Source organism: Ctenopharyngodon idella, chromosome 14, assembly GCF_019924925.1.
Source record: "Ctenopharyngodon idella isolate HZGC_01 chromosome 14, HZGC01, whole genome shotgun sequence".
Taxonomy (NCBI): Eukaryota; Metazoa; Chordata; class Actinopteri; order Cypriniformes; family Xenocyprididae; genus Ctenopharyngodon; species Ctenopharyngodon idella.
The window spans coordinates 14,998,761-15,026,272 of NC_067233.1; the positions used below are offsets into that span (position 1 = coordinate 14,998,761).

A 27,512-nucleotide genomic window follows, 5' to 3' on the forward strand; every position below is an offset into this window, starting at 1 on the left:
GTATAATTGAACAAATAAAATGTCATTGTAATATTTACCATAAGTGAATGTGCTGCCAAATATATGAGGGAAAACAAACAAATGCAGTTGGGAATGTACAGTTAATCTTTATTACCATCTCATTTAAACATCAATTAATCAAAACTGTAGATTTTACATTTAGTCTTTATCATTTTCAGAGCTTTCAGGGTCACCCTCAAAAATGGAATGAAACAAACGGGAAAATCAGCAACACAGAGCAGTCACACAGGATGGTCAAACAGGAACGTACAAAATGCCCTCCTTCGTTAGAGGCCCTGTCTAAAACACTTAGGTCATATTGACAAGTTATCAATTTTATAGTGGATAACAATAAAATTAACTTCAAAAATCATCTTCCCCATTACAGCTGGAATTATTATAAGTGCCTGACTGTTACATTCTGCTTTGCTGGCTCAAAACGTAAATCACCCTACCCACCCCAAACCCAACATATTCAAGTGCTCTACAAAAACTAAGCAATAACACAAAATAAACTCACAGATTCAGTGGGTTTTTCCCTCTTAATGAATCCAAACCCAAAGCCCCCATCAAAATTAACTAGCAAATAGAGCTTAATAGTAGTCTCTAAAACCCCTGATGTGCAAATGTGATCATAGTTAAACAATTTCCTAGAGCTTTTATGTTTTTAAAATAAAATAAAAAAACAGCAATGATTTGTGAACCTGATGTGTCATCTTCCTTGAAAAGGAAAAAATCCATTTGTTAAGGAGATTAACTTCCATAACAACTGGGTTTTCACTGTGCACTGAGTTTAAATAAAATTAACGCCCTCATTTGCAGCCCTGAAATGATTTAAATCCACTGCATGATTCAGTTAATCTGACTTTATCACTACTTTTCTCACTACATGAAATTAAAAACAAAAGCTTTTGATTTGTAAATGACATCACATTTAAAATGGAAAGCATTTACTATCTGACCCCACCAGCTGGATCCATTTCTTTTTAGTACAAAAATCTCCGACCCATTGCACCACTGTTCGCTTCTGAATTGTCACGTTGATTTTTTTTAAGTGCTCAATGTGTTTATGATTTAAAAGTGATTTTTTTTTAATTCTCTTTTTGGGTGATTTTTTTTTTTTATAGATTTTGTGTCATCTGGCCTTGGCTGCTATAGAGATCTGGTGAGCTACTGCAGCAGCAGGGTCCAGTCGTTCCCGGCGTTCATCCCAGGTTTACGAAGGGTTAGCACTGACATGGAGGCATCAAACTCAAACTCCACAGGGGTTTCTTTGCCTGTTTGTGAGAGCATGAGAAGATTAGAATGCCATATCATCTCAAACACTGAGGTCATTTCCATCAGAAAATATTAAATTAGTTTCTGGTATTACAATGTTGAGCAGACCTGAATAAATAACTTACCATCCATTTTAAGAAGAACCTTTTTGGGCTTGCTGGCACCCAAAATGAGAATTTTTTCAATCCATGATGAAGTTAAGAACTTACAGTCTGGGCACAGGTTGCTGAGATTATAAATGAAATTATTATTATTTTGAGTTAAAACTTTCTGCAGTAAGTTATATAAAATTGAATCCAATAATGTTTGGACAATGACAGATTAATATAAATACCTGGAGGTGAGAGCATTATTGGCAAAGGTGATTTTCCGGTGAATTAATTCTGTCTTTGTTTCATAGTTAAAACTATAGCCATCATCAATGTAGAGCTCACCTTCAGCAAATTTCTAAAAAGAGAGAGAGGGAGAAAAAAAGTAGCTAAATTAATCTGACTAATGGACTTTATTCTGTTACACAATTTGTTTATTTAGTCAACAGAGAGAACTAGCTGTTTACCTTAGGGCTAAGGGCCACATACAAGGTGTATGGGTCATTTTCCATGCATGCAGATGACCTTCGAACTCTGTCCTTCCGAGGGATGATAGAACCACCACGCTGGAATACTGGGATCTAAAAAAAAAAGAAAAAAAAAAAAAATTATTTAGTGGATATAAAACTCAAATAAACATTCTTTTTCTTTTTTTTGAACAAGGAAAGCCTCTTACAGAGCTAAGAGTGACTGGGATGTAGAGATTCTGCACGCCATTGTGTTTTTGAAAAGTATGGACATCATACCAAACCTGGATATAGATCAGAAAAACAAGATGAAGCATCATGGTGGATGTGTGATGTGAGTAAATGAACATGGGTTAATCTTATATAACATAAGTTATTATATACATTTCCATTCATTCTAACATTAAAGCTCTCATGATGAGCAGAGTTTTGAATTGACACATCAATGGATGTCACACAAAAACAAAAACAAAAAACAGGCAAATAAGCTTTAGTTTATGTCACAGGGCCATGAATTATGGTTTGCTACTTACTATTGACTAGCTGGTGGCAGATATGGAGACATTTTTTTTTGCACATAATGTACATATCACCCAGACTGCAATAATCATCAATATTTTTGTCATCTCAGAAGAGAAAGATTTTGATATCAGTAAGTCTTTACGTCAACAATATTACCTCTTCGGCTCCAGGAAGATAGGCTGTGACTCCACGAGACCCTTCCTCTGTGACTGGGTGAACCAACAAATCCCTTCCTAAACAACAAAAAACAGAAACAGACTTTACCAAATAAACCTTTATAAATTACATACTGACTGATAACTTTTTTTTTCTTCTCACCAATTAGGAATTCGTCATCAATGGTGAAAGTTGCCGTTTCCTTGGGATAATCAACCCAAAGAGGTCTGAGACATGACGGAAAAGAAAAGGAGCACAAATGTAAAATGGAGTTTTGACAACACAAACAATCCAGTCTACTTGAAATAAAGAACAATATTCTAAACAAGCATTCACAGGGACCGCACTCACCTCATGACTGGCATTCCGGTTCTGTGTGCATGGTAGAACAGCTGGTACCAGTAAGGCAGAAGAGCGTAACGCTGGCGGATTGCCTCACGGATAAGTGCCGTGTTCTCTGGACCAAAGAGCCAGGGTTCCCTGCGTGTGGTGTCTAGATGGGCGTGAGCACGGAAGAACGGCTGATATGCACCCGTTTGGTACCAGCGAACCAGAAGCTCAGTGCTGGGATTCTTAAAAAAGCCACCTACATCAGCTGTATGCAAGAAGAGAGATAAATTATTAGCATGATTAAGAAATGCAGAAAGATAAAGTTACACGCATGTGCTTTGCATTATATATGGAATCTGTCTGCAGACTTGGTGTAGAATACAAACATTTATTATTCAAAATACACACATAGCCCTGCTAATTATTTGTTTGTTATTAAATGTTTACCCTGATTTGATTGTGCTTTTAGCTATGAGTAAATCGGTAATACTTATTTTAACATGTTAAAATCCATTTACAAAATCAGCACAGAAAATGAAATTTAGTTTGTGCCTAGTTATCATCACTACTACAAAGTTAATTACTGACCTCCACAAAACGAGAAGCCCACAAGACCAAGACTGAGACACATGGGAATAGAAATCTTCAGATGGTCCCATTCAGCTGCATTATCGCCAGTCCAGACAGCACCTGATGAAAATACACAAACCCAAATGTTTCTTACACAAAACAAGTACAATAAAATGATGATGTTTCAGGCTTTAAGTTTAGTGTGCACAAACAACCACGTGAATTTACCATATCTCTGAGAGCCGGCAAAAAAGGCTCTGGTCAGCACAAAAGGCCTTTCAACTCCACCAGATCGTTGAATCTGACCTTCAGCAGTGGCCCTTTGCTGCAAAATAACACAAAGAGGAAATGAAGGAAAAGTATATTTTTGAAGAACATTTAATGCAGGTGGTAGAGTATAAAATAACTATAACATTATTGATGTCTCTCCTTCTATTATAAGTTATAATTTATTATAAATTACAAAATACTCTACATGTTGGTTCTCATACATCTTGTAGAGTTCCTCACCACATAAAGTCCATAGATATTGTGTATGTCTCTGTGCTCCCAGTTTCCATGTACCGCATCTTTGTGCATAGTGACCTCTGGGCCATTGAACACGGACGGCTCGTTCATGTCATTCCAAGTAAAGAGGTTCCCCATTGAGCCCTGAAAAGCAACATGTAGAGTTGTGACAATGGGATTTGTTTTGTCATTTTCACTTTTAACACCGTGTCCTAACCAGATGTGAGGCAACAAGTTCCAATGAAAAAGAAATTTGTCTGTTCACACTGAGTGCAAAACTGCTGTGCAACATCACACAAAACCAATAGGAAGATATACTAAATTAATTTATAATTATTAGGAATGGGAGACATTAGACCATTGAGATTTCACAGTGAGAAGGACCACCTAACAAACCAATGATCGATGTCCTTCACAGTCCTCTGGAGTTTGGTGTACAGCCTTGATTTAAACATGTCTATATGCAAAATCTGTTTGTGTATTCTGCTTTTAACTTATTCTTGCACTCTGATTTTGTAAGCGTAAGCACTTCACAATCTTCTTGAACAATCAAATGTAGAAGGGAAATGGAATATAAGACATCAAAGCATCACCACATCCTGTCTGGGTAAGATGAGGGTAGAAAGAGGTAGAGCTACAACATCTACTTGAATAATTTATCTGCAACCATTAGAACATCAGAATGATAAGAAATCATTCAATCTAACAATCCTTTTGGTCAAGACCATTATGATTCAACATAATTTCAGATCCTTTTTCTAGATCAGGGCTTCCACTTTTGAGATTGACAACAGAAAAGTCTCACCTCATACTGATCATAGGCGAACATGCTGGCCCACCAGGCCCGCATTTCTGGATTTGTAAAGTCTGGGTAACCAGAGTTTCCTGTGATAAGACCATGCCAAAGGAATGAGAGATGAACTTTAACTACAATAAATGTTATATTAAAGGGTTAGTTCACCCAAAAATAAACTTTCTGTCATTAAGTACTCACCCTCATGTGGTTCCAAACTTGTAAGACCTTTGTTCATCTTCGGAACACAAATTATAAGATATTTTTGATGGAATCCAAGAGGTTTTTTATCCTCCATAGAAAGCTATGTAATTACCATCATTCAAGGTCCAGAAAGGTATTAAAGACCGTTAAAATAGTCCATGTGTCTACAGTGGTTCAACCTTAATGTTATGAAGCAACGAGAATAATTTTTGTGCGCGAATACCAAACAAATTTTTTTTTTAAAAAACCTGAGCCGGCGTTCTGACGTAAAACACGGAGCGCTGCACAGCGTCAGCTGCATAGGAGACTGACAGCCAAAAGAAGTGATTGTTGAATAAAGTCGTTATTTTTGTTTTCGCGCACAAAAAGTATTCTCGTCACTTTATAACATTAAGGTTGAACCACTGTAGTCACATGGACTATTTTAATAATGTCTTTACTACTTTTCTGGACCTTGAATGACAGTAATTACATTGCTTTCTATGGGGGATTAAAAAAAATAAATAAAAAAAAACTCTCAGATTTTATCAAAAATATCTTGTTTTGTGTTCCGAAGAAGAACGAAGGTCTTATGGGTTTGGAACAACATGAGGGTGAGTAATTAATGACAGAAATTTAATTTTTTGGGTGAACTAACCCTTTAAGACTTATCACAAATACAACATATACGTTTAAATCATAGTGAAATTACTTAAACCACCATTTAAGAATTTAAGGTCAGTAAAATACTTTTATTCAGCAAGGATGCATTAAATTGATCAAAAGTGAGAGTTAAAAAGATGGAGTAATGCTGCTGAAAATCAACTTTGCCATCACAGGAATATGTAACATTTTAAAATAGAAAAACAGTTATCTTATATTGTAATATTTTTTTTTTACAATATTACTGTTTTTACTGTATTTTTGATCAAATAATTACAGCCTTTGTAAACATAAGAGACTTCATTCAAAAACAAAAAATTAACAACTTCAAACTTTTTAAGTGAAAGTGAAAATGGCGTGAAGTGTGGCCAAGTATACTTGGAATTTGCGCTCTGTATTTCACCCATCCAAGTGCATGCACACAGCAGTGAGTATTGGACACACACAGAGCAGTTTTTTTTTTTTTTTTTTTTTTTTTGCTGCGGTGCTCAGGGATGCGATTGGGGGTTAGGTGCCTTGCTCAAGAGCATCTCAGTTGTGGGTAATGAGAGTGAAAGAGAGTGCTGTTCATTCACTCCCCCCACCTACATTTCCTGCCAGTACTGAGACTCGAGACATTACATTTAAAAACAAACTTCTCACCTGGCCAGCACCAGCCTTCATAATTTCCACCATCTTTGTTCTTAGTGTAGAAGTCCTTAGTAGTAATCTCGTTGTGGATCTTGTAGCCACTATCAACCTTTATGTGGGGATCTACTATAGCAACCATCTATAAACAAAATTGTCATCACACAATTTTTCAATCAGACTCTTCTTCATACTTATGTTCAGAAGGGAAAAAAAAAAAAAAAAAATCACAAAATTCATACTACAGTTATATAAACAACTGTGGCTGACCTTGCGTCTCTTGTCCATTAGGCCCTGAAGCATGTCTTTAGGCTGAGAAAACTTGTGGGGATCCCAGGTGAAGTAGCGCTTGCCATCGGCATGCTCAATGTCAAGCCATATGAAGTCATAAGGGATGTCATATTGGTCAAAACCTTGGTCCACTGACTTCACATCCTCCTGGTCATTATAATTCCAGCGGCACTGGTGATAACCCAGACTGGCCAGAGGAGGGAAGGACTGGGTGCCTAGAGAGTAAAACACACACAAAATTATGTATAGATATGTCGATATGTACAGGGTTTTGTGAATGGTTTGGCTGGTGAAGTTTAGAGCTCATAGCTGGCATTTACCTGTGAGAGAGGCGTACTGTAAGAAGACATCTGATGGTTTGGGACCAAGCATGATGAAGACATCAATAATACCACTCTCAGAGATCCAACGGACATCCGTCTGTGGCGTCTCACTGGAACCTTGAACAAAGTCTAGCATCTTACCAAAGACAGTCTGAAAGAAACAAAATTAACCATGAGGAGTTTTAAAATACACTAATAAGAGTTAACAGAGAGCCCTATTGACCTCTTACCTTTCCTGCTGTATTAGAACTGATGTCTACCCAGGTCTCAGCTGCATTAAGCCAGAAAATACCCATGGTTCTCTGCGTGTTATGGGCTAGCATCACAGGTACGGATCCATACAAGGCCATAGGGTTATAGAGCTCATACTGAAACACATCTAGGTTATACAGCCTGTATGGATCACCACCACTAGAAAAAGAAATGACAAAAGAAAAAAAAAAAAAAAAAAACATTATTGTTTACTGTTTTTATATGAGGTATATTTTGATTGTGTACTAAGACATTTACTCACTCTGTAGTTTTGAGTTTTAAGTTGTCAGCATGCTCTGGAATACCGTATACATGTTCTACACCCGGCAAGGAAAAGTCTAAACTTATTGATGTGGGGCCTAAGGAAAGATTTTAAAACACGATCAACACAGATGATAATTGTAAGTACAGTGTGCAGTCTTATCATCAGATATAATAATAACTTTCAAGTGAACTTTCAAATATAAATATTATCATTATATAATCAAAATGTAAGTCCATCTCTATTAGCTTTGAAGCCATCTATATGAAGCCATCCAATATGCTATAATATACTCTAAAAAGTTGACTGCATACTGCTCAAAAGTTTAAAATGCTGTTATTTTGAACATTTTATTCCACAAAAATATTAAGCAGCACAACTGTTTTCAACATTGATAATAATAAGAAATGTTTCTTAAGCACCAAATGAGCATATTAGAATGAAATTCAGCCTTCAGAATAAACATTTTAAAATAATAATAAATAAAAAAAACATTTTAAATTGAAATAACGCTCAATATTACTGTTTTGACTGTATTAATCAAATAAATGCAGCCTAAGAGACTTCTTTCAAAAACATTAGCAACCCCGAACTTCTGAATGGTAGTGTACACTTTGCAATTTGCAGTCTTTCTCTTCTGGGAAATCAGACCAAAAATATTGATGGCTCTTTAACTAAAGTCTATTGGCTACTTTAAAAAAAAAAAGAAAAAAAAAAGAAAAAAAAAAAAAAGGAATAAACCCTTCAAGATGTTGTTTCACCAAAACTTTGTTTCAATAAGAAACACTTAAACACTGATAAGAAAATTGCATTAGTGAAGCACTTTCATGGGCCTTTTAATTTACATTAAAAACATACCATTTGGTTTGGTATCTGTATGAGATTTAAATGTCTCTTCCCATAGACCATCTTCCTCTTTATCACTCTCTCCATCCTCATCCTATTGTGTGGAGGAAAAAAAGAAAGTTTTTTTTTTTTGACAAAGTTTTACTTCTGGTTCAGTTCTCAAAAGGTATAAAGTTACAATGTGATGATCATTGAGTAATACTTCTTTAGTTATTGTTGTACTTTCACACACGTCACTGTTGCTACATATAGCTGCTAAACCAGATCAGGTGCAGCAACCGGACATGTTAGTTTTAACTGAAGACGTGGCAAGATGACACTTGAATCATTTACCTGAGCACACCTACAAAAACACACATACTGTTACTGACCTTCTCGCCTTCAACTTGCTGTTGATCTCCATCTGCACTCTCTTTAACCTCAGCACCATCTGGTTGTGCTTGCCTTTGATAAAACACCCACATAGACACAAAAGAGATTAATATTCAGGCTTGGGTAATAAATGATTCACCATTTTTGTCTAGCATATGGGAAAGGACGGAGAATTATTTCAACCCAAGCAGACACTGGATATATCTTTGGGTTGAACAATATTTTCATCAACTACACAAACGTTTAAATGTTTGAGATTTATTTTTTGAAAGAAATCAATACTTTTATTCAGCAAGGATGCATTCATTGATTAAACATTACTGTAAAGCCATTTATAATCTTATAAAAGATTTCTATTTTTAAAAAATTCTGTTCTTTTGAACTTCACTAAAGAATCCTGAAAAAACGTATCACAGTTTACACAAAAACATTAAGCAGCACTTTTTTTTTAACATTGAAAATAACAGGAAATCATTCTTGAGCAGCAAATCAGCATATTAGAATAATTTCTGAACGATCATGTGACACTGAAGACTGGAGTAAATTCAGATTTGCCATCACAGTAATAAATTACATTTTAAAATATATAAAAACAGAAAAGAAAATAATATTGTAATTTTATTTTATAATATTACTATTATCACTGTATTTTGGATCAGATAAATATAGCCTTGGTGAGCATAGGAGACTTCTTTCAAAAACATTAAAATCCTCACCAACCCCAAACTTTTGATCGGTAGTGTATATATGCTTCCCAGCTTCCAAAAAGAGAGAAAAACTCAATACTCACGTGTCTTTGCGAAGTCGCAGGTGCTCAAAGGCCAGCAGGCCCCGAGAGTTGAGGGATAGCAGCACCTCTGGCCCCTCCATGATGTCCAGCCTAAATGGACGGGCACTAACAATCAACCTCTGGCTCTCTGCTCCCAGAGACAACACAATGCCATTTTCATCCTTAGACAAAAATGAGAGACTGGAAAAAGACATACAGAGAGTGAAAGGAGGGGGTAAACGGGAATCAGAGGAAAAGGTAAGAAGCGGAGACAAGCCGAGGTTACTCAGAGGAACACAATAAATCATGCATGTGTTTGACTGTTCTCTGAATTTCATTGTGCACTCTTAGATCAGAGACACACTCACGGCTCAGTAGGGGGCTCTGCTATGAGCACGTCTGGCACCTCAAAGCGTGGCTTCAGAGGTTTCAACTCATTTATCTTCACCCGCGTCATATTCCCCTGCAGTCTGTAGAGCTCCAATAGCAAGTGCACCTGCAAATAGTAAGAGACCAGCCCAAATCATGACTTTTGATCAGCAACATCGTTCCAGGCCTTGTAACAAGAGGGGCCCACTAAAGTCTTCTATGGTTTGACCATAAAAAAAAAAAAGTGTAAAGTGAATATAAAGAAATGCTGCAGCTCTTTTAGTAAAAAGAGACTATGAAACAAACCTTGTTGTTGTCATTAATGAGCTGGAGGGTCAGTCGGGAGTCACTGAGCTCCAAAGTGTCCAGAAGAGCACGGTATGGTGACTGACCCGGTTTGAGCGCCCGCTGACGTCTATGGACAACCAGATAGACAAAAATCACTGTATATGTGGAGACTTTGCAGATGCAAGTCAAGTTAAGCACTCTCTAAACTACCACAACAGAGTACAGGGCAGATAACCTTAATTTTAAGTATGTCAGAATATTAAAATAATGAGTATTTGTGATCTTTGACAGGATTTTTAAAATGCAATGCTAGTTGTACACTGCAGAGGTCATCTATCCTGTACTGATTTACAGTATAACTGACATACTTGCAGAAGGCACTCTGATCGCAGGTTTTGAAGTTTCCCCGATCCACAGCAAAGGCGCTGCTGAAAAACAGACACACACAGACCACAGACAGCAGCCCCATCCTAAAAAAAAAAAAGAAAGAAAAAAGATTTAATTACAGTAGGCTACTGCTATGGATCAGGTTTGAGTAATGAATGAGCAGGGTGGAGTAACAGAAAAAGAATCAGTGCTATGTTCACTTCCTTTTTTGCCACCCTTAAGGATCATTTCCTTCTTCGTAATTAGACGGGTGACCATGGTGGAAAATTAAAACCTGCAGCCACCTGAATGCATTTTCATAGAGGGAGGTAATTTTGCTTTATGTAAAAACCAGTGTGACAAGCGACCTCCTCTAACAAACCCCAGACTATCTTGAATTTGTACCACAATACAATTGGCATCAAGAATAAAAAGGCACTTTGTATTCACTTTATTCTGACATTTGAAATATTTTTGGCTCTTTTTATTATACTGGGTAATCATTATTATTCAGTGCAACACCAGAGAATAACAAAGTGCAAACTTTTTTTTTTTTTTTGAATGTGTACTCAGACAACAATCTCATTCATTTTCTGCAGGTGTTCTTTATTTCATTGTAGTATTTTTATTTCATTTTTTTTTTAAAGAAAAAGCAATCACCCACAATTAAAGATAGATCAAAGTCCACTTACAGGACCTGGCAGTGTGAAGGGGAAAAAGAGAGATAATAGCATTTACATATTTTTATACATTTCAAAAAAAGTTTTTCACCCCGCACGTGACACAATCTGGTGTCATTCATTCTTTCATTAAAAGCAAAAGAAGCTGCTGCATTTAAAAACAATTTACTACTTCATGAAAACTGTATTTTCTAAATGCATTTATTAACTATACTAAATATTATCTCTGATAAAATAAATAAATAAATGACGGGTCCGTTTTAGACTCAACTAGCGCTAGATATAATAATGTGCAAACTGCTTGGATTTTTATCTAGCATTGCACACATATCAAACTACAATCTCGACGCCCCATTACATTTATCTAAAAAAAGGATCAACGCCAGGATGAGATGAAAACGGCTGCAGTGCACGCCTAAATAATCTATGCAATAAGATATTCGTATGGATTAATTTACATCAACCCTAAAGGTGTATAAAGACATCAGTGTCCTATAAATTAAAACATGACTCGTCATAATGCCAGCGATGGCTCAGCCACGCATTCACATCTACTTTTCGCTTCCTCGTTCAACACCTGCAGCAGATTTACAGCCAAGCTCCCACACTAACTTCTCATCGATTAGCTTAAAATAAACACAGACGAAACTCAAAAAAACAGGCATGACGACGAACTGATATGAGAGCCAAGTCTTTGTTTTACCTTTCAATGGAGATGACCGCCATCTTGGACACACAGCATTAAGCCCAGCCTCCCGGAGGTTGGTTAGTTAGCGTGTTTGCAGGAACACTATTGGGTGACAACCGAGTCCCCTATAGACCATTCTTACCATGGAAACGAATCCGTCTGATATGTATGCTTGTGTACACAAGATAATTGTGTGATGAAACTCAAACTACATATTACAGTTCAGCACAATTATATGTACTAACTAGGCAGTTTCTGATGATAAAGACGATTTAGACCAAAAACCTGTATGCCACTGGTTAATACTAGACTTGTTTGGTTTATGTGGCTTTTACTTTTTATTTTATATTGTGCTATTTCTGTAAATAATAATACTACTAATAAATAAATAAAAAACAGAATGAGGCATTTGAATGAATTTTTAATTTGTTTTTGTTTTTTGTTTTTTTTCCACACAGCAACACAAAGAAAATAAGGAATATTCTCTGCTGTAGGCCTAAATCTTTTTTCAGTGCTTAATAAAAACCTCTACAGAAAGCTAGACAATATAAAGGACACACAAAAAAAAAAACACCAATAAGATCTGATCTGGTTAGCAAAAAAGCACTTCCGAACATTGTCACAATTAGTTTGCCACAAGTGTTTTTTGCTACTATTTTTTGACAACTCTTAAAACGTAGAAATATCAACTTAACAACTCATTTAACACTATGTAGAAAAATATCTGAATATAAGAAAAGTCTATGACTCTGGAACCTGGGTTTTTAACAACATTTCTCATAATTTCACAGTCGTCAAACTTGAAACCTCCAGCAAAGGTGTCCTAGGCGGTCAATGTTCTTATGCAGAACACTGTGGATAGGTGCAATATAGCGTGCAACATCACCGTCCCGTGAAAAGTCCCGAAAGAAAAGTCCTTGGTCAGCACAGAAGGTAAATTTCTGTGGCATTGGGCTGTTACCCCGCATGTACTCCCATACGCCCAACAGCAGTAGCCTAACTTCAAAGGGTGAGAGGTGAGGCAAGACCTCATGGATGTTACTCAGCACTGGTGGTAGTAGCTGGCCTTCACCCATACATGATACAAGCAAACATGAGGTCTGAAGGTGCCAGGGGGAGTCTGACACTGATGGTTCCCTTGATGCTTCCCAGTGAGCCAGTAAGGTGGAAAGTAGACCCCTTAAAATGACGGAGCAGTAGCACAGAGCCGGACGCCCAGCTGCGACCACCCGGAGAAGGTGGAACAGCACAGGGTTATTTTCAAAGCAACGACGAATGTGTATGTCTCGCTCAACTGTGGTTTTTGCATGTTCCTCTGGAGGCCAGGACAGTTCCCCGTTTGCTACATCTGGGCAGATGTTCTCTACCAAGGTTACGGCAATTACCTTCGCAGCTTCAGCATTAATTGGGGGAAGTTCATTAGAAATGAGAGGTTCACTGGCAGAAAAGCTGCCATTACTGGTACCTACAGCAGAGCCATTTCTACCATTGCCAGTGGGGCTTCCTCCACCTGAACTACAGCACTGAACCATGACTGCAAGCAAAGTCTGCATATTCTGATTGATTCTATCTGGGTCAGGTTGTGAGGGAGTGTACGGAGGTTTCAAACCCTTTCCAATTACTCCAGCATGGAAAACGGACCACACATTTCCAGAGAAGTTAACAGAAGTGCCAAATTTGCAGTTGACGTCCAATAGAGAGATGCCCAAGTCTGGGACAAGGTTGGCTGACTGTGTGATGTCATCACTTGGGTTTTCCTGCAGACCTCCAAACAAATCTCGGTTGCCTTTGTGCAGGGCTCCCTCCACCAGTTGTTGCAGCACAGCTTTTAGTGTCAAAGGACAGTAGGCTGCAAGACGTGACAACAGTCGCATAGAGTATCCCACTTCCTCTTCCCCAACCTTAAGGCTCTCCCCTTGCAGTCGTAAACACACAAAGAAATGTGACACTGCTGCTCTACATATCAGCAAGAGATGAGCTGGAGAGCAAGCTCTGGGAAGCTGGCTACACGAGAGCAGACGGACAGCTGCCTTGGATACCATTTTGTCACCATGGAGAAGCAATGGGCAGAAATCCTGAAGGTGGCTGGAAACGGCGACTCTGACTTGTGCAGCCATCGATGACTGAGCTGAACTCCCCATTGTAGCCCCTCCATTTTTACGATCCTCCTCTTGACTCTGTACTGCAGTAGCCAAGTTGTTCAGGAGTTGAGCCAACTGTTTGTTGTCAAGGGTTTGAGTGTGGATCTGGGCAACACAGCGGGCTACTGTTGAGGGAAGCAACCCAGAAAGTGAAGTGGAAAGTGGGGTGTACAATTGTGAGGCTAGAGCGAGCTCCTCTGGGTTTCGGGCTTGAGTGAAGAGCTGACACAAAGCTTCAGTGGCCACGCTCGGGCCGCCATACACCGAAAGCAGATACAGGAGCTGATGCAACCAGAGGTGCCTCTTCCGCTCAAGCCGGAGGGTTTCAGCACACAGATCACCTATGTGTCCCTGGAGCTCCTCTAGAAATGGGATCACTTGTGGCATTGCCGAGGCAGCGGAGGACTGTGGGAAGGGTTCATCACCCTCTGGCCGGTTGTGCACCAGCTTGTGAAGATGTAGCAGAAGCGTTTGCAGTAAGCGGTCACAGGCTTCTCGAATACTATCATGGGGAGAGGGTGTAGGGCCCGATATAATCACCGAAGATGGTGTGGCAGTGTCCGCAAGGAACTTCAGCACCCTTGCTCCACCCGAAGGGCTTTGGCTTATGAGATGCACTGCTAGACCCAACATATTCTCGACTTCCTCCCGGGGCAAGGCCTGGAACTGAGCCTGGAGTTGAACTAGGACAGGCGGTCTGAGAAACTCCACCAGCTCTGCAGAAACAGCACCCAGGAGAGTAGGGGAAAGAGCAGCCAGTTGAAGCAAGAAAGGTACAGTGGCCCTACGGAGATGAGGGGAGTTCTCCCACCCGCCTGCCCCGGATGAATGTGGAGGTACATTTTGAGGGGGTGGAGACAGACTATCCTGAAACATCCTGAGAAGCTCTTTCTTTATGCTATCAGAATGTCTGGAGGCCAAGTGCCCTAGGATACCAACCACTGAGCCTATTTTGGGGACTCTACAACTCTTGTCTATTGCCTGCTGTTGGCTGACCTTCTCAGCAGAGGAATATCCATGCGCATAAAAGTCTTTGAGGCCACAAGCCAGCACCCTGCTGATAATAGTGCCAGGAAAAGCTGAACCAATGTGAGCGACAACCCAGTCAAAATGAGGGGAGTGCTGGACAGAGGTATCCAGCAAGGCATCTACACAGGCATCAGGGCACCAGGCCAACATGGCTGCTAGACACTGAGAGTAGCATTCCATAAGTGAGCGAGTGGCTGCACACGACATCCAAAGCTGCAACAGCTCATTCAGGCTAGACGAGTGAGGAGCTGCCCGTCGTCCTGCATGCTTGCTGCTAAGCTGGCCAAGAAGGTCTACAGCCCATGTGGACACAAGTGGAGCCCAAGCTTTAGGACTAAGCTTGATAAATTCTGAGAGTACAGCATGGACTTCTTTAATAACATCCTCCAAACTGGATACACTGGTGCTGCCTCCTCCACTTGTACTGGTACCTCCATTTTCAACCTCCGCCTCCAGATCTTGTAGAAAGGATGCAACATATTCATCATAGACTCCCCTCAGGTGCTCCAAGACGGCTCCACGGCAGGCTGGCACAGTTCGAAGGAGGCGCACTGCACAGCGGGCATGATCCCGAACACTGAGTTTACGTCCCTGTGTCTGGTCAACACCGCTGATAAAAGCTTTAATTTCTAAAGCCAGCTCTTGAGGACTGATGGAAAAGGAAAAAAAAAGGTCAGTTAGTATAGAATTTTTTGCAATGAAATACATTTTTTAAACACTTATACACATATCTTAACATAACCAAAATTTCTTTATTGAGCTTATATTCATGTCAAACAGTGACAGCAGTGTGACATGCTATATTTTATCTAATACTACTTTAAAAACATGCCGTTTTATGACTGTGTACTAATTGAGAAACATATTTCTACTTTCATAACATATTTTAAATGTTATAATTATATACAATTTATTAATTAAAATATTTTAATATATTGTGGCCAAAACAATGGTTTGATATGTTTTACATTTGTGCTGTTTAATTCATTGTTTCATAACAGTTTTACATTTTAAAAGCCTGTAATAGGCTATTTTAGAAGTTTTCATTCCAACAAATCACATACAGTGCGACAACTTGCCACGGTTGAGGCATGTTGACACAAAATGTCAACGTGTTTAATGAACTGTATCCCTTTTTGTGGGCAATAACTGTGGAAATGTTTATTTATAAATATACTAATAAATATATATGTTTATTAATGCTTTAGCAATGTAAAGCTGCTTACAATACCATGAAATCTGACTGAATCTGAGATAACAGAAATGCAATGACAGAAGGCAATGAATAACATTGTATCCAAAATGGACATGCAATTAACATGAGCATGTATGCTCCGAGTAGTTATGCTTACACCTGTACTGACTATTATTAGACTGAAATTGCAAAACACCTGTATGCTATATAATTTCCTATTAATACTTAAAAACGAGATAAGAATGAATAAATCACCTTAATGATAGTGAAATAAGAACGATACGTTGTTCCTTTATACAGATAATACAGTTTAATGCAAACTGGAGTTCCTTCCATTGAACTGAAGCATTAATTTATAGTTAGTGGTAACCTGTATTACTATTATATTATTACTCACCTGTAATTGTTTAGAGAAGTGTGGCAATGAGACTTCTGCATGGCTGACATGGCATCCCCCTCGAATATCGCAGACATCGTTTACGTGCTTAAGCAAAATACAGCATAAAAATATTTTATTTACATACAAAATAACAACTACAATGGCAAATTGTGAGTGAAAAGTGCAGCCTTTGCCACTTTTAATCAACACCGTTTCAATAAACGAAGCACCAAACAGCGTAAAACTCACTCAGTCTTTCACCACACGGGAAATTACGTTTGGTTACACATATCGCCCTCTGTCGTTGAGGAGAGCTATTTTGTTTGAAACTGCAGCCAAGTATTTTTCAAGTACCGATGATGAACAAGCAGGGTGCAGCGGTGTTCTGAAATGAACCTCAGTTTTTTAATTATTTTTTATAAATCAAATGTAAATTAATGTCCGTTACTCTTAACGTTGTCACATTTTCCTCATTAAATGAACATTTACATTACATCAAAAAAGAAAAAAAGAAACCACATTAACAATGTAATTAATGGTCTATTTATTAAAACCAAGTCAATCTCATCAAGTTGTTTTAAGCATTTTTACATTTATTCCAAAATAATAACTAAAGGCAGTAACAATTTAACCCTCTATGGCAGGCCTAGGCAATATCAATGAGGAAAAAATTATTTGTGGTGTTTTTTCCTGCTTAATATTGGACACTATATCTATATCAATAAACATTTTCATTAATTTTTAATTAGTCTATTTTAGTTTGTTTTTAAAAATAAAAAATAAATTATGAGTCTATTTTAGTTTGTTTTTAATAAAATGAGACTTTTAAATTAACTTTTAAAAAATAAATTAATAACACCGTTACCATAGAGGGTTAAACAATATATTTTATTTGTGTATTGATTTTCAGCTGTTCTTTTTAATAGTCAACTTATTGCACATCATCAGTCATGCTCGGTAAACACTCTGTCACAGACACTAAGATGTATTTTTAATTTCACCAAGCTGATTGCTCACTAAAAACCCCGCAGTCATCATGTTTTCAGGTCTTTTCAAATTTGATTTTGACGTGACATAAAGCGGTGATATCTAAGTAGGTGAGCTGTTTAATTTTTTTTTTTTTTTTACTGTTTATTTAAAAGAAGTGAGAAAATGTACAGTTTCTTATATGGGTTACTAGTGCAAATCAACACGCTTGGTAAATTAGAAAAATGAAAATTTAAATTAGCTAAAATGGACACTGCATGACAGCATCACATCAGTATGGTTGGAGGAGCAATTCAGTGTGAAAAATAAACAGCACTTTAATGGAACTTAAATAGAAAAATGAGCAAGAAATCCATGCAACTGGGGTGCAACAGACACAAAATAGTGAATACAGAACAAAAGTTGCCAAATTTGTTGTGTTCTGAATCCCAGGTCTGTGGCACGGGGCTTTGTCTGTTCTGTAGTTGTTGCAAGATTAGAGTGCTGTTGTGTTGTGGTCTCCCTCATGCAGAACCTTATCTTGGATTAGGATAAACCTAAACCATGCCTTTATAACTGCACTTGAACTTTTTAAAACAACAGTTGTAATGTATCAAATGTGGGAAATCTTTTTATCAAGTGCAAGTGGTTTATGTTCTTTTAATTCAGCAGTTAATAATGCTGTTTAAGGTGTTGCCTATTGACACTGACTGTGTTCTAGTTTGTCAGCAGTAATTGTTTGAAGGTACAGGGTGAGCTGTTTACTTACTTTTTCATTAGTCTTCCATTGACGCCATCATTTTGTTCATTCAGACTGACGCGTGGAACGCGCACGTAAACAAGAGGCAGGATTTATCGTACAAACCAATCATATCCAATCATAACCGATCATATCCAATCATAGCGTGATGGAGGCATTGCCTCCTCTCACGTGACTATGCCCCATTCATTCTCTTAAAGCCACAGTGAAGAAAGAGGAACTTTATAAAGTAGTGGGCAATGATAAATACCGTATCAACAACCTTCTGGATGACAAATATGAGCCACGTCCCATTCAAGATATTCCACAAGATGCACACAGCCTTTTGGGAAAGGAATATCACTATAATCTTCTCACTTGGAACTGTGAGCACTTTGTTACAGAGCTGAGATACGGAAAGCCACAGTCACGCCAGGTACGGTTAGTTGGCATGTTGAGATAATTCACACAAATAACTCAGTGTAAATGTACTCAGTGTTGCTTGAAAGTTTGTGAACCATTTAGAATTTTCTATATTTTTGCATAAATATGGCCCAAAAATGATCAGATTTTCAGACTAAAGTTAGACAAAGAGAACCCAATCAAACAAATGAGACAAAAAATATTAGGCTATACTTGGTCATTCATGTATTCAGTAAAATGATCAAATATTACATATCTCTGAGTCCCCCGGTAAAAATCATGTTCACAGGTGGTGAAATCCGTTTTTGTTTTTTGGCGGGGTTCCCTGGTAATATTTGCATTCCAGGGTCGCTTCAACCTGCGGACATGAAAAACAACCTTGTCACACTTGTGGTGTTCCCAGTCAAAAATGACCGGCTTACAAAAAATTGCTTATAAATCTCTCATTATGCTATATTATCACCAAATATTGGATTCAATCTTTTTGTCAACTTGTTTTTTTTTCATTTAGGACTGGTTTTTTATTTCTTTTTGCATCTGATTAATCGTAGGCCTCATTTATCTGAGCTTATATTGGTCAAAAATGTTGAAAATCAGAGAAACAATTAGTCTTCAGGAGCGAGTTCATCATGTTCATGTTCACATATATACATGTGAAACATGAAAGTGACATGACATGAAGGCCAAGTACTGTTAACCCATACTCGGAATTTTCCCTGTGCATTTAACCCATCCAAGTTAGTGCACTGTCTGCACACACATTAAGAGTAGTGTGAGTAGTGAACACACACACTGCAAACCATGGACACACACCTGGAGCAGTGGGGAGCCATTCACTGCAGCACCTGGGAAGTGATTGGGGGTTAGGTGCCTTGCTCAGTCATTTCCTGCCGGTCATGCAGCAAGATAAAGACCCCAAGCACATGTCATTCTACCAAAGAATTGTTAAAGAAGATCAAAGTTAGTGTTATGAAATAGCTAAAAGTCATTGTGCAGGACTCATCAGCAGTTACCGGAAATGTTTAGTTGCAGTTATTGCTGCACAAGGGGGTCACACCAGATATACTGAAAGCACTCACAGATATTTAATACTGGATCATTTTTCTCAACAAATAAATAAAATTCTAAAAGTTTCACAAACTTTCAAGCACCATTGTACATGTCTCAAATTTTTTTTTAAAAATCACTGGATTATAGGGCTGTATATTGTGTTAAATATTCAGCATTAATTAATTTATTATTATAATAGATTAAATATAATTTGGATTATGGTCACACAAGCTCTGTCTACATTTTCAGGAACTTATCACACAATAAATTAACATATACTTTCTGTTTATTCTTATAGCCAATAAAATGTCTGGGGAATCCTACTAAATGTCTTATTGATGCTACTTCAGCCATTTTTGGTCCAAAAGACGGAAAGAACCAGAAATAATAAGTATTGGAAAATGAAGAACTGAAAGCACAATTGTGGAGGCTTTTTGGAAGTTAGAAATTATTTGATGCCTTTGATAGAAATAATTAAATTTAATGTAATAACTCGGCAGGCATAGTTTTATGAGAATGATGTGATTTATAAACCGATTGTACAATCTGTTCTGTTGTTTGGTAACTCAGCAATAGTGCATTTTGTTTTTAATAATTTTGTTTTCTAATGAACTTTTAAGCACTTTTATAATATAATCAAAATATGGCAAGTTAAATATTTGACCAAATTAATCTTCAAACAAACTGCTGTGTTTCTGTTTTTGTGCTAATAAATATTTGACCAAACATTTTCATTGTGTAATTCATTTTCAAGTTGTGTGGTTTCATAAGACTCTTGTGTAGGCTATATAGTGCCGCCTGCAGCCGTACCATGAGAGGGCGCTAATTCATGCCGTTACATAATTTTTTAGGTGTGCGTTTGTGTGTTGTAAAGTCAAATGTGTGTGTGCGTGCATAGGTGGGGGAAATGGGTAAAAAGAAATCTGACAGGCTACTTTAGTTTCGTTTAATTGGCACTTTTTCCACACATGAAAAATGACATTACAGATAGTTAATGTTTAAAAACAGGCTCAAAATGAGTAAACGCTCTCTAAAGCAGCTAAATTAGAGTGAAACATTTTCAAAAAAGGCTTAAAACTAGGGATGGAAGAATGAAGACTCTTAAATCTTTGAAGCTTTTTTACAGCAGCCATAAACCTGAGTGTGCAGCTCTGTTGTTTTATCCATTAAGCACAAAATAAATGTCTGACAACGCTAAATGTGTTTAGTTTTCTGATAATATAATTCACATATTAAACTGTGGCAATAAATGTAATTTAACAACAGAAACAATAATTATAATAATACCTACAGAGTTGTTTGAGGCAAGTAAATGTAAATATTTTATTGTTTTTATACATGGCAGAATATATGATAATGTAATATAGGCTACAGGCTTATATCTTTAACGTGTTATTAACGTGTTGAACTTCCATAGGCTATACCCGTAGAGTAGTGGTCTGGGTTCAAACATTCCGATACGCAAAGTGAAGCATCACGTGACTGGAAAGAAAGTTTTTATACGTTTATACTATACAAGTTAGTCCATTTAAATGTAGCCTACTTACTTATCTAATCTCAGGCACTGATTTGGGAGCAATCTCAAAAGTGAGTGCTGTCAAAAAAATAAAAAATAAAATAAAATAAAATAAAATAAATAAATATATATATATATATATATATATTTTTTTTTTTTTTTTTTTTTTTTTTTTTTTGTGACAGTATGTCAGTATGACAGTTTTGAGGTGTGGCAGTATGAATGTACATTGTGTTCACAACACTTACAATAGAAATCTGAGGCAACCCAAAATGACACCCGAAATTGAACTTTAAAATATACAGTTTCAAAAGTGTATAGCCAGAATACATGTTTGCACGATCTTAGTGTGATAAAGAGAACTTTACAAAATACAAGTTTCACATTTATGAAAATTCTTGAAACTCTCTGGAGTTTATTTTGCCCCTAAATTCCTGTTGTAAACGCATTCCTTTTGTTTGATTTTACTAACTGAAGGTGACTGGCAGTATTACCAGCAAACTTTAAGCTAAATTAGGCCATTAGGTTTGTGAACAAGAAGAACTGTTCTTATTGACATTTGTTTTACGTAAACAAGGGGAGAGTAGGGTTGGTTGGTAAACTTTTCATTATTAGTTAAATATCTCTAGCAACAAACTTTAAAGGTAACCCAACTAGGTGCAAATGTCTTTTGTTAACTGATGACTGGCATTATGTTGTGCGTGTGTACATCAGATTTGGGGGCTGGTTATTCAAAATTAAAGAGAGAGAGAGAGAGAAGAAACAAATAGAAAATAGAAAAATGCTTATTTTAAAAAGGCTGATCCAACCAACCACACAGACACTCTTTTTAACTTATATTAGCCAGTTCTAAACATATATTTTCTTATATATATTGTAACGAATGGAGGAAATGATGAGACTCACTTAACAGCTTAGTCTTCTTTTATTAAGATGAGCACCTGTTTGGCCGATGCTCCTGCCACACAGACAGCGAACAAACTTCAGGAACCTTTTCCCCAGAACCCCGCCCACACAACACCACGCAGGCTATTCTTTCAGGAGAACCTCCCACCCCTTAAAGCCCCACACAAGCTGAACAATAACACAGGAAAGAACACATGCACTTAGATTTATCCGAACAGAACATAAAACACTCTTTAGACTTGCTACACTATATATATATATATATATATATATATATATATATATATATATATATATATTATTTGACTATGACAAGTTCTGAGGTATTTTAATATCTTCATTTTATCTTCATATTTACTTAAATATCTTCATTAAAAATGTATAAATGTGGGCCAAGACAACAAACATTCAAATCTCACAATTTTAGTTAATGTTTATTGCATTATTTTAGTGTTATATGTGTTACCCTGATGGTGTTTTTTCTTTGTGTGAATGAGCCTGTGGACCGTCGAGCATTGGCCTTGTTTTAGGTCACTTAATGAACTCGGATACTGTCATGATCACCTGCTGAAGTGCCCTTGTTAGCCACTAGAGGGCACTCCACCCCGGACTATGACATCACTTTATTGGACTCCATCTCCCATAATCCTTTGTCCCTGACTCATCACTGATCATTGCACACAGCTGTCTGCACTCATGTCATTAGTTTCTGCCTATTTATACCCGGTTTGTTTCTGTCAGTTTCATTGAGGTTTTGTAATTGTTACCTGCACATCTGAGCACTTGGTTTTGTTTTCTTGTTTTTCCTGGTCTGGTTTATGTGTTTTGATCTTGCTTGGCTGTGACAACGATTCTGGATATCCAAATAAAACTGCACTTGGATCTTACTAAAGTCTCAGAGCAATCCGTGATACATGATGTGGCTTTCTGCTGTGCCACCTGTATTATGTACTAGTGATCTGTACATTGGAAAGTAAAAAAGCAGATTTTGGTAGTTCAAATATATATAAACATTATATTTCAACTGACTAATGACTGTTTACTATTGTCTTTTTAGAGCTGCTTTAAAGCAGAATTGAATTGTTTGTATCATTGATGCTCGTTATTTTCCTGTTTATCGCTATAAAGCTGCTTTGAAACAATCTGTATTAAATAAAGTGCTATATAAATAAAGGTGACTTGACTTGCTTGACAACAACCAAATGGATCCACTACCACTCCTTAAATAATGATCTATGGATCTACATCAGTAAATCAATGAAATTTGAGAAATTATGTAACACAATAGCCTAAGAGGGAACAACAGACAAGACAGACTACCTGAACATGGATTATAAAAGAGAGAGAGAGAGAAGGAGAAAACCAAAAACAAGCTGACAATGACACAAAAGGCTGTTTTGTTTTGTTATATGACTAATTTTAAAACCAGCAGAACTTGCTATTGTCACCGTGGCGTCAATAAATAAAACATTAATAATAGGTAAAAATAAGAGTTTGATGCTGTTATTACTGGTGATGGGTTTGATGTAATTTCAAAATTGCCTTTTTAAAACAGTACTGTCTTTTTACTACTTGTCTTTGGAAAGAGTTTTAAATATTATCTAATTAATAATACTTTCCTTTCCTTGATGAGAATCTGGAAAGTGGAGGCCTCATTAAAATCTCCAGAGGTGGATATAAGCACTGGACTCTATATATTGGTGATGTTGATGCGGTTAATTACAAACATAACACATTACAAAGGTGATTAATCAAAGTTGCATGGCATAGTTTTTTGCATTTTAAAGGGATAGTTCACCCAAAAATGAAAATACTGCATGTCATCATTTACTCACCCTAAAGAAGTTCCAATCTAAACCTGTATGAATTTCTTTGTTCTGCTGAACACAAAGGAAAATATTTGAAAGAATGTCAGAGATCTGTTTGATCACTGACATTCTTCCAAATATCTTCCTTTGTGTACAGCAGAACAGGGAAATTTATACAGGTTTGGAACTACTTGAGGGGCAGTAAATGATGACAGAAGTTTCATTTCTGGGTTAACTATCCCTTTAAGAATGCTTTTATGGTGCAGTAAAAAACCTATCATGTTTTGTCTTTCACTGTGTACTGTACTACAGGTGCTGGTCATATAATTAGAATATCATCAAATAGTTGATTTATTTCACTAATTCCATTCAAAAAGTGAAACTTGTATATTATATTAATTCATTACACACAGACTGATATATTTCAAATGTTTATTTCTTTTAATTTTGATGATTATAACTGACAACTAAGGAAAATCCCAAATTTAGTATCTCAGAAAATTAGAATATTACTTAAGACCAATACAAAGAAAGGATTTTTAGAAATCTTGGCCAACTGAAAAGTATGAACATGAAAAGTATGAGCATGTACAGCACTCAATACTTAGTTGGGGCTCCTTTTGCCTGAATTACTGCAGCAATGCGGCGTGGCATGGAGTCGATCAGTCTGTGGCACTGCTCAGGTGTTATAAGAGCCCAGGTTGCTCTGATAGTGGCCTTGAGCTCTTCTGCATTATTGGGTCTGGCATATCGCATCTTCCTCTTCACAATACCCCATCGATTTTCTATGGGGTTAAGGTCAGGCGAGTTTGCTGGCCAATTAAGAACAGGGATACCATGGTCCTTAAAACAGGTACTGGTAGCTTTGGCACTGTGTGCAGGTGCCAAGTCCTGTTGGAAAATGAAATCTGCATCTCCATAAAGTTGGTCAGCAGCAGGAAGCATGAAGTGCTCTAAAACTTCCTGGTATACGGCTGCGTTGACCTTGGACCTCAGAAAACACAGTGGACCAACACCAGCAGATGACATGGCACCCCAAACCATCACTGACTGTGGAAACTTTACACTGGACCTCAAGTAACGTGGATTGTGTGCCTCTCCTCTCTTCCTCCAGACTCTGGGACCCTGATTTCCAAAGGAAATGCAAAATTTACTTTCATCAGAGAACATAACTTTGGACCACTCAGCAGCAGTCCAGTCCTTTTTGTCTTTAGCCCAGGCGAGACGCTTCTGACGCTGTCTGTTGTTCAAGAGTGGCTTGACACAAGGAATGCGACAGCTGAAACCCATGTCTTGCATACGTCTGTGCGTAGTGGTTCTTGAAGCACTGACTCCAGCTGCAGTCCACTCTTTGTGAATCTCCCCCACATTTTTGAATGGGTTTTGTTTCACAATCCTCTCCAGGGTGCGGTTATCCCTATTGCTTGTACACTTTTTTCTACCACATCTTTTCCTTCCCTTCGCCTCTCTATTAATGTGCTTGGACACAGAGCTCTGTGAACAGCCAGCCTCTTTTGCAATGACCTTTTGTGTCTTGCCCTCCTTGTGCAAGGTGTCAATGGTCGTCTTTTGGACAACTGTCAAGTCAGCAGTCTTCCCCATGATTGTGTAGCCTACAGAACTAGATTGAGAGACCATCTAAAGGCCTTTGCAGGTGTTTTGAGTTAATTAGCTGATTAGAGTGTGGCACCAGGTGTCTTCAATATTGAACCTTTTCACAATATTCTAATTTTCTGAGATACTGAATTTGGGATTTTCCTTAGTTGTCAGTTATAATCATCAAAATTAAAAGAAATAAACATTTGAAATATATCAGTCTGTGTGTAATGAATGAATATAATATACAAGTTTCACTTTTTGAATGGAATTAGTGAAATAAAGCAACTTTTTGATGATATTCTAATTATGACCAGCACCTGTATATTAGTCATTGTTTTTGTGGAAAGGCCACATTCTTTACAGTTAATTTCTGGCCAATTTCAGCATTTAACTAGGAGTGTAAGAGTAATTCTTAACAGTTTTTAACATAAAATGCAAGCTTTTCCCCTATTGTTTATTTATTATACAAATAGATTAAACATTTTACATAGGCCACCTTGACACAACAACAGAATATGGTTGTCAGTCCTGTATTTGAGTCCTTAATACGGTTACGTTCACACAATAGTACGGTTATTTACGGGAGTGACAACCGCATTCTTAACCAAACTCACAACCGCATTCTCGGAAAATTCGCGCTGTGTGAACGGAACCGGAATGGACAACTAGTTGTCTGTCAAGGGGGTTCGTGTGTGTGTGTGTGTGTGTGTGTGTGTGTGTGTGTGTGTGTGTGGTTTCTCTTCGGTAACTTACAGCAAGGGAGATATGAGCTGTGTGTCATCTGAAGGTTTTAGATCCAGTCACTATTCTCCGCACCCATCAGTTTTGCGCGACTCAAATGCCGTGTAATGCGCGAGACGCTCCAAAGGACGTGAGACGCGAGCGCAACGGTAAAGGTGTCCGGCTAGCGCATGTTAACATTGAAGCTACTGTCAGTGAAGATTTAATAGATGAACTCGCGGCTCGTGTCAAAAGTGATAAGACTTTTCAGTTTTATGGACGTCGCCATCTTTGATATTACTTTGGTCACTGTCGCTATGGTAACTGGTTATAAGAGAATATGGGCTTGACTCTGGTTGCAAGTTCATACAGACAGTATTCGAGACGCTGCTGTAAGTTGCTGTGTGAACGGGACATTTCGAGACTCACAGCTGTAAGTAAATGCAGTTGTCAATCCCAAAAACTGGCAACAGTGTGAACGTAGCCAATTGAGAAAGAAAATGTTATGTGCTTTTCTATTTCTCCTTAGTAGCAACTGGTCAAGCCATAGTGAAAAGAGAGAAACTTATGTATGTAGTGGGTGTTCATGGCTACAGTGTTCATATAACTGTTTAGATGACAAGTAGCCTATAAAACTCGCCCTGTCAGTAAAATCATAAATGAAGCATTCAATCATGTGGAAGAGCAACACCCATATCAGCTGTTAACACAGAACTGTCAGCACTTTCTGTCAGCAGAATCTTGCCACGTACAAGCCTGACATAATTAGATATGCAATATGCATGTGTTAGTGTATTAGTTTTGTATTAGTAATGTAGGCATATTAGATTCACTATATGTTAGTCAGTGACAGTGCTGTTATCATTTTGAAACCACAGGAATACAGAGCTGTATTATGGTAAATTATTTAACATTATTTTCTCTCCCTTTGCAACAAGCAGTTACTGGATTCATTCTTACTAGTACTCTTGCTTTAATGACTCTTGGACTATATGGAAGCAGCATTGTTCAAGAAAAGAGAAAGAGGCGTCACAAAAGGCAGCTAATCTTTGGATTCGTCATCCAGATTACTCTCTAGGTGATGTGTCAAGCCAGTGTACCTGTGATGAAGACAGGGACAGATTTCAGTCACTGCTGTCACAACGTACAGAAATTACAGCTCAGCACTATAGAAATTACCAGACTTTTTAAGATTTTGTTAATTTCCATGACTTCCCCATGCCTTATAATTAATAATAAAAATAGATTTCTTATTTAGATTTTCCATGTGTGTAGAAGCTCTGTATGTAATAACAAAAGGCTGGAAACCTATCCTGAAATTAACTGCCATATATTTTTATTTTGATGCCA

The 27,512-nt window shown here is 37.5% G+C and overlaps 2 protein-coding genes across 3 annotated transcripts; both read right to left on the reverse strand.

The window, feature by feature from the left end:
* Positions 1-87: 87 nt before the first annotated feature.
* Positions 88-11,888, reverse strand: ganabb (glucosidase II alpha subunit b). The gene is made up of 24 exons (XM_051861002.1): positions 11,707-11,888; positions 10,326-10,427; positions 9,976-10,084; positions 9,669-9,796; positions 9,322-9,501; positions 8,531-8,603; positions 8,172-8,253; positions 7,314-7,410; positions 7,030-7,210; positions 6,797-6,950; positions 6,456-6,691; positions 6,201-6,327; positions 4,725-4,804; positions 3,923-4,063; positions 3,641-3,737; positions 3,431-3,532; positions 2,864-3,107; positions 2,675-2,739; positions 2,513-2,589; positions 2,044-2,118; positions 1,835-1,948; positions 1,613-1,725; positions 1,404-1,504; positions 88-1,277 (listed from the first exon to the last, which is right to left on the reverse strand). The coding sequence occupies exons 1-24, from the start codon at positions 11,727-11,729 to the stop codon at positions 1,171-1,173; spliced, it is 2,808 nt and encodes a 935-aa protein (XP_051716962.1). The 5' UTR covers positions 11,730-11,888; the 3' UTR covers positions 88-1,170.
* A 204-nt stretch (positions 11,889-12,092) lies between these two features.
* ints5 (integrator complex subunit 5) lies at positions 12,093-18,189 on the reverse strand. Of its 2 annotated transcripts, none has more exons than XM_051861001.1 (3): positions 18,171-18,189; positions 16,454-16,540; positions 12,093-15,510 (listed from the first exon to the last, which is right to left on the reverse strand). In XM_051861001.1, the coding sequence occupies exons 2-3, from the start codon at positions 16,528-16,530 to the stop codon at positions 12,486-12,488; spliced, it is 3,102 nt and encodes a 1,033-aa protein (XP_051716961.1). In that variant the 5' UTR covers positions 16,531-16,540; positions 18,171-18,189; the 3' UTR covers positions 12,093-12,485. The 2 variants fall into 2 exon arrangements, with proteins under 2 accessions (XP_051716961.1, XP_051716960.1); XM_051861000.1 differs by lacking the exon at positions 18,171-18,189 and adding an exon at positions 16,685-16,753.
* Between the last annotated feature and the right edge of the window lie 9,323 nt (positions 18,190-27,512).

What these genes read in the sequence shown, in the direction of transcription:
- ints5 (XM_051861001.1), bottom strand. Translation starts at nt 16,530, where the DNA reads ATGTCTGCGATATTCGAGGGGGATGCCATGTCAGCCATGCAGAAGTCT. An exon ending in ACTTCTCTAAACAATTACAG is followed by an intron (nt 15,511 to 16,453) that starts GTGAGTAATAAT and finishes CTTTTCCATCAG; the next exon opens with TCCTCAAGAGCTGGCTTTAG.
- ganabb (XM_051861002.1), bottom strand. Translation starts at nt 11,729, where the DNA reads ATGGCGGTCATCTCCATTGAAAG. An exon ending in TGAAGGCTGGTGCTGGCCAG is followed by an intron (nt 4,805 to 6,200) that starts GTGAGAAGTTTG and finishes GTCTTATCACAG; the next exon opens with GAAACTCTGGTTACCCAGAC. An exon ending in AATAATGCTCTCACCTCCAG is followed by an intron (nt 1,505 to 1,612) that starts GTATTTATATTA and finishes TTATAATCTCAG; the next exon opens with CAACCTGTGCCCAGACTGTA.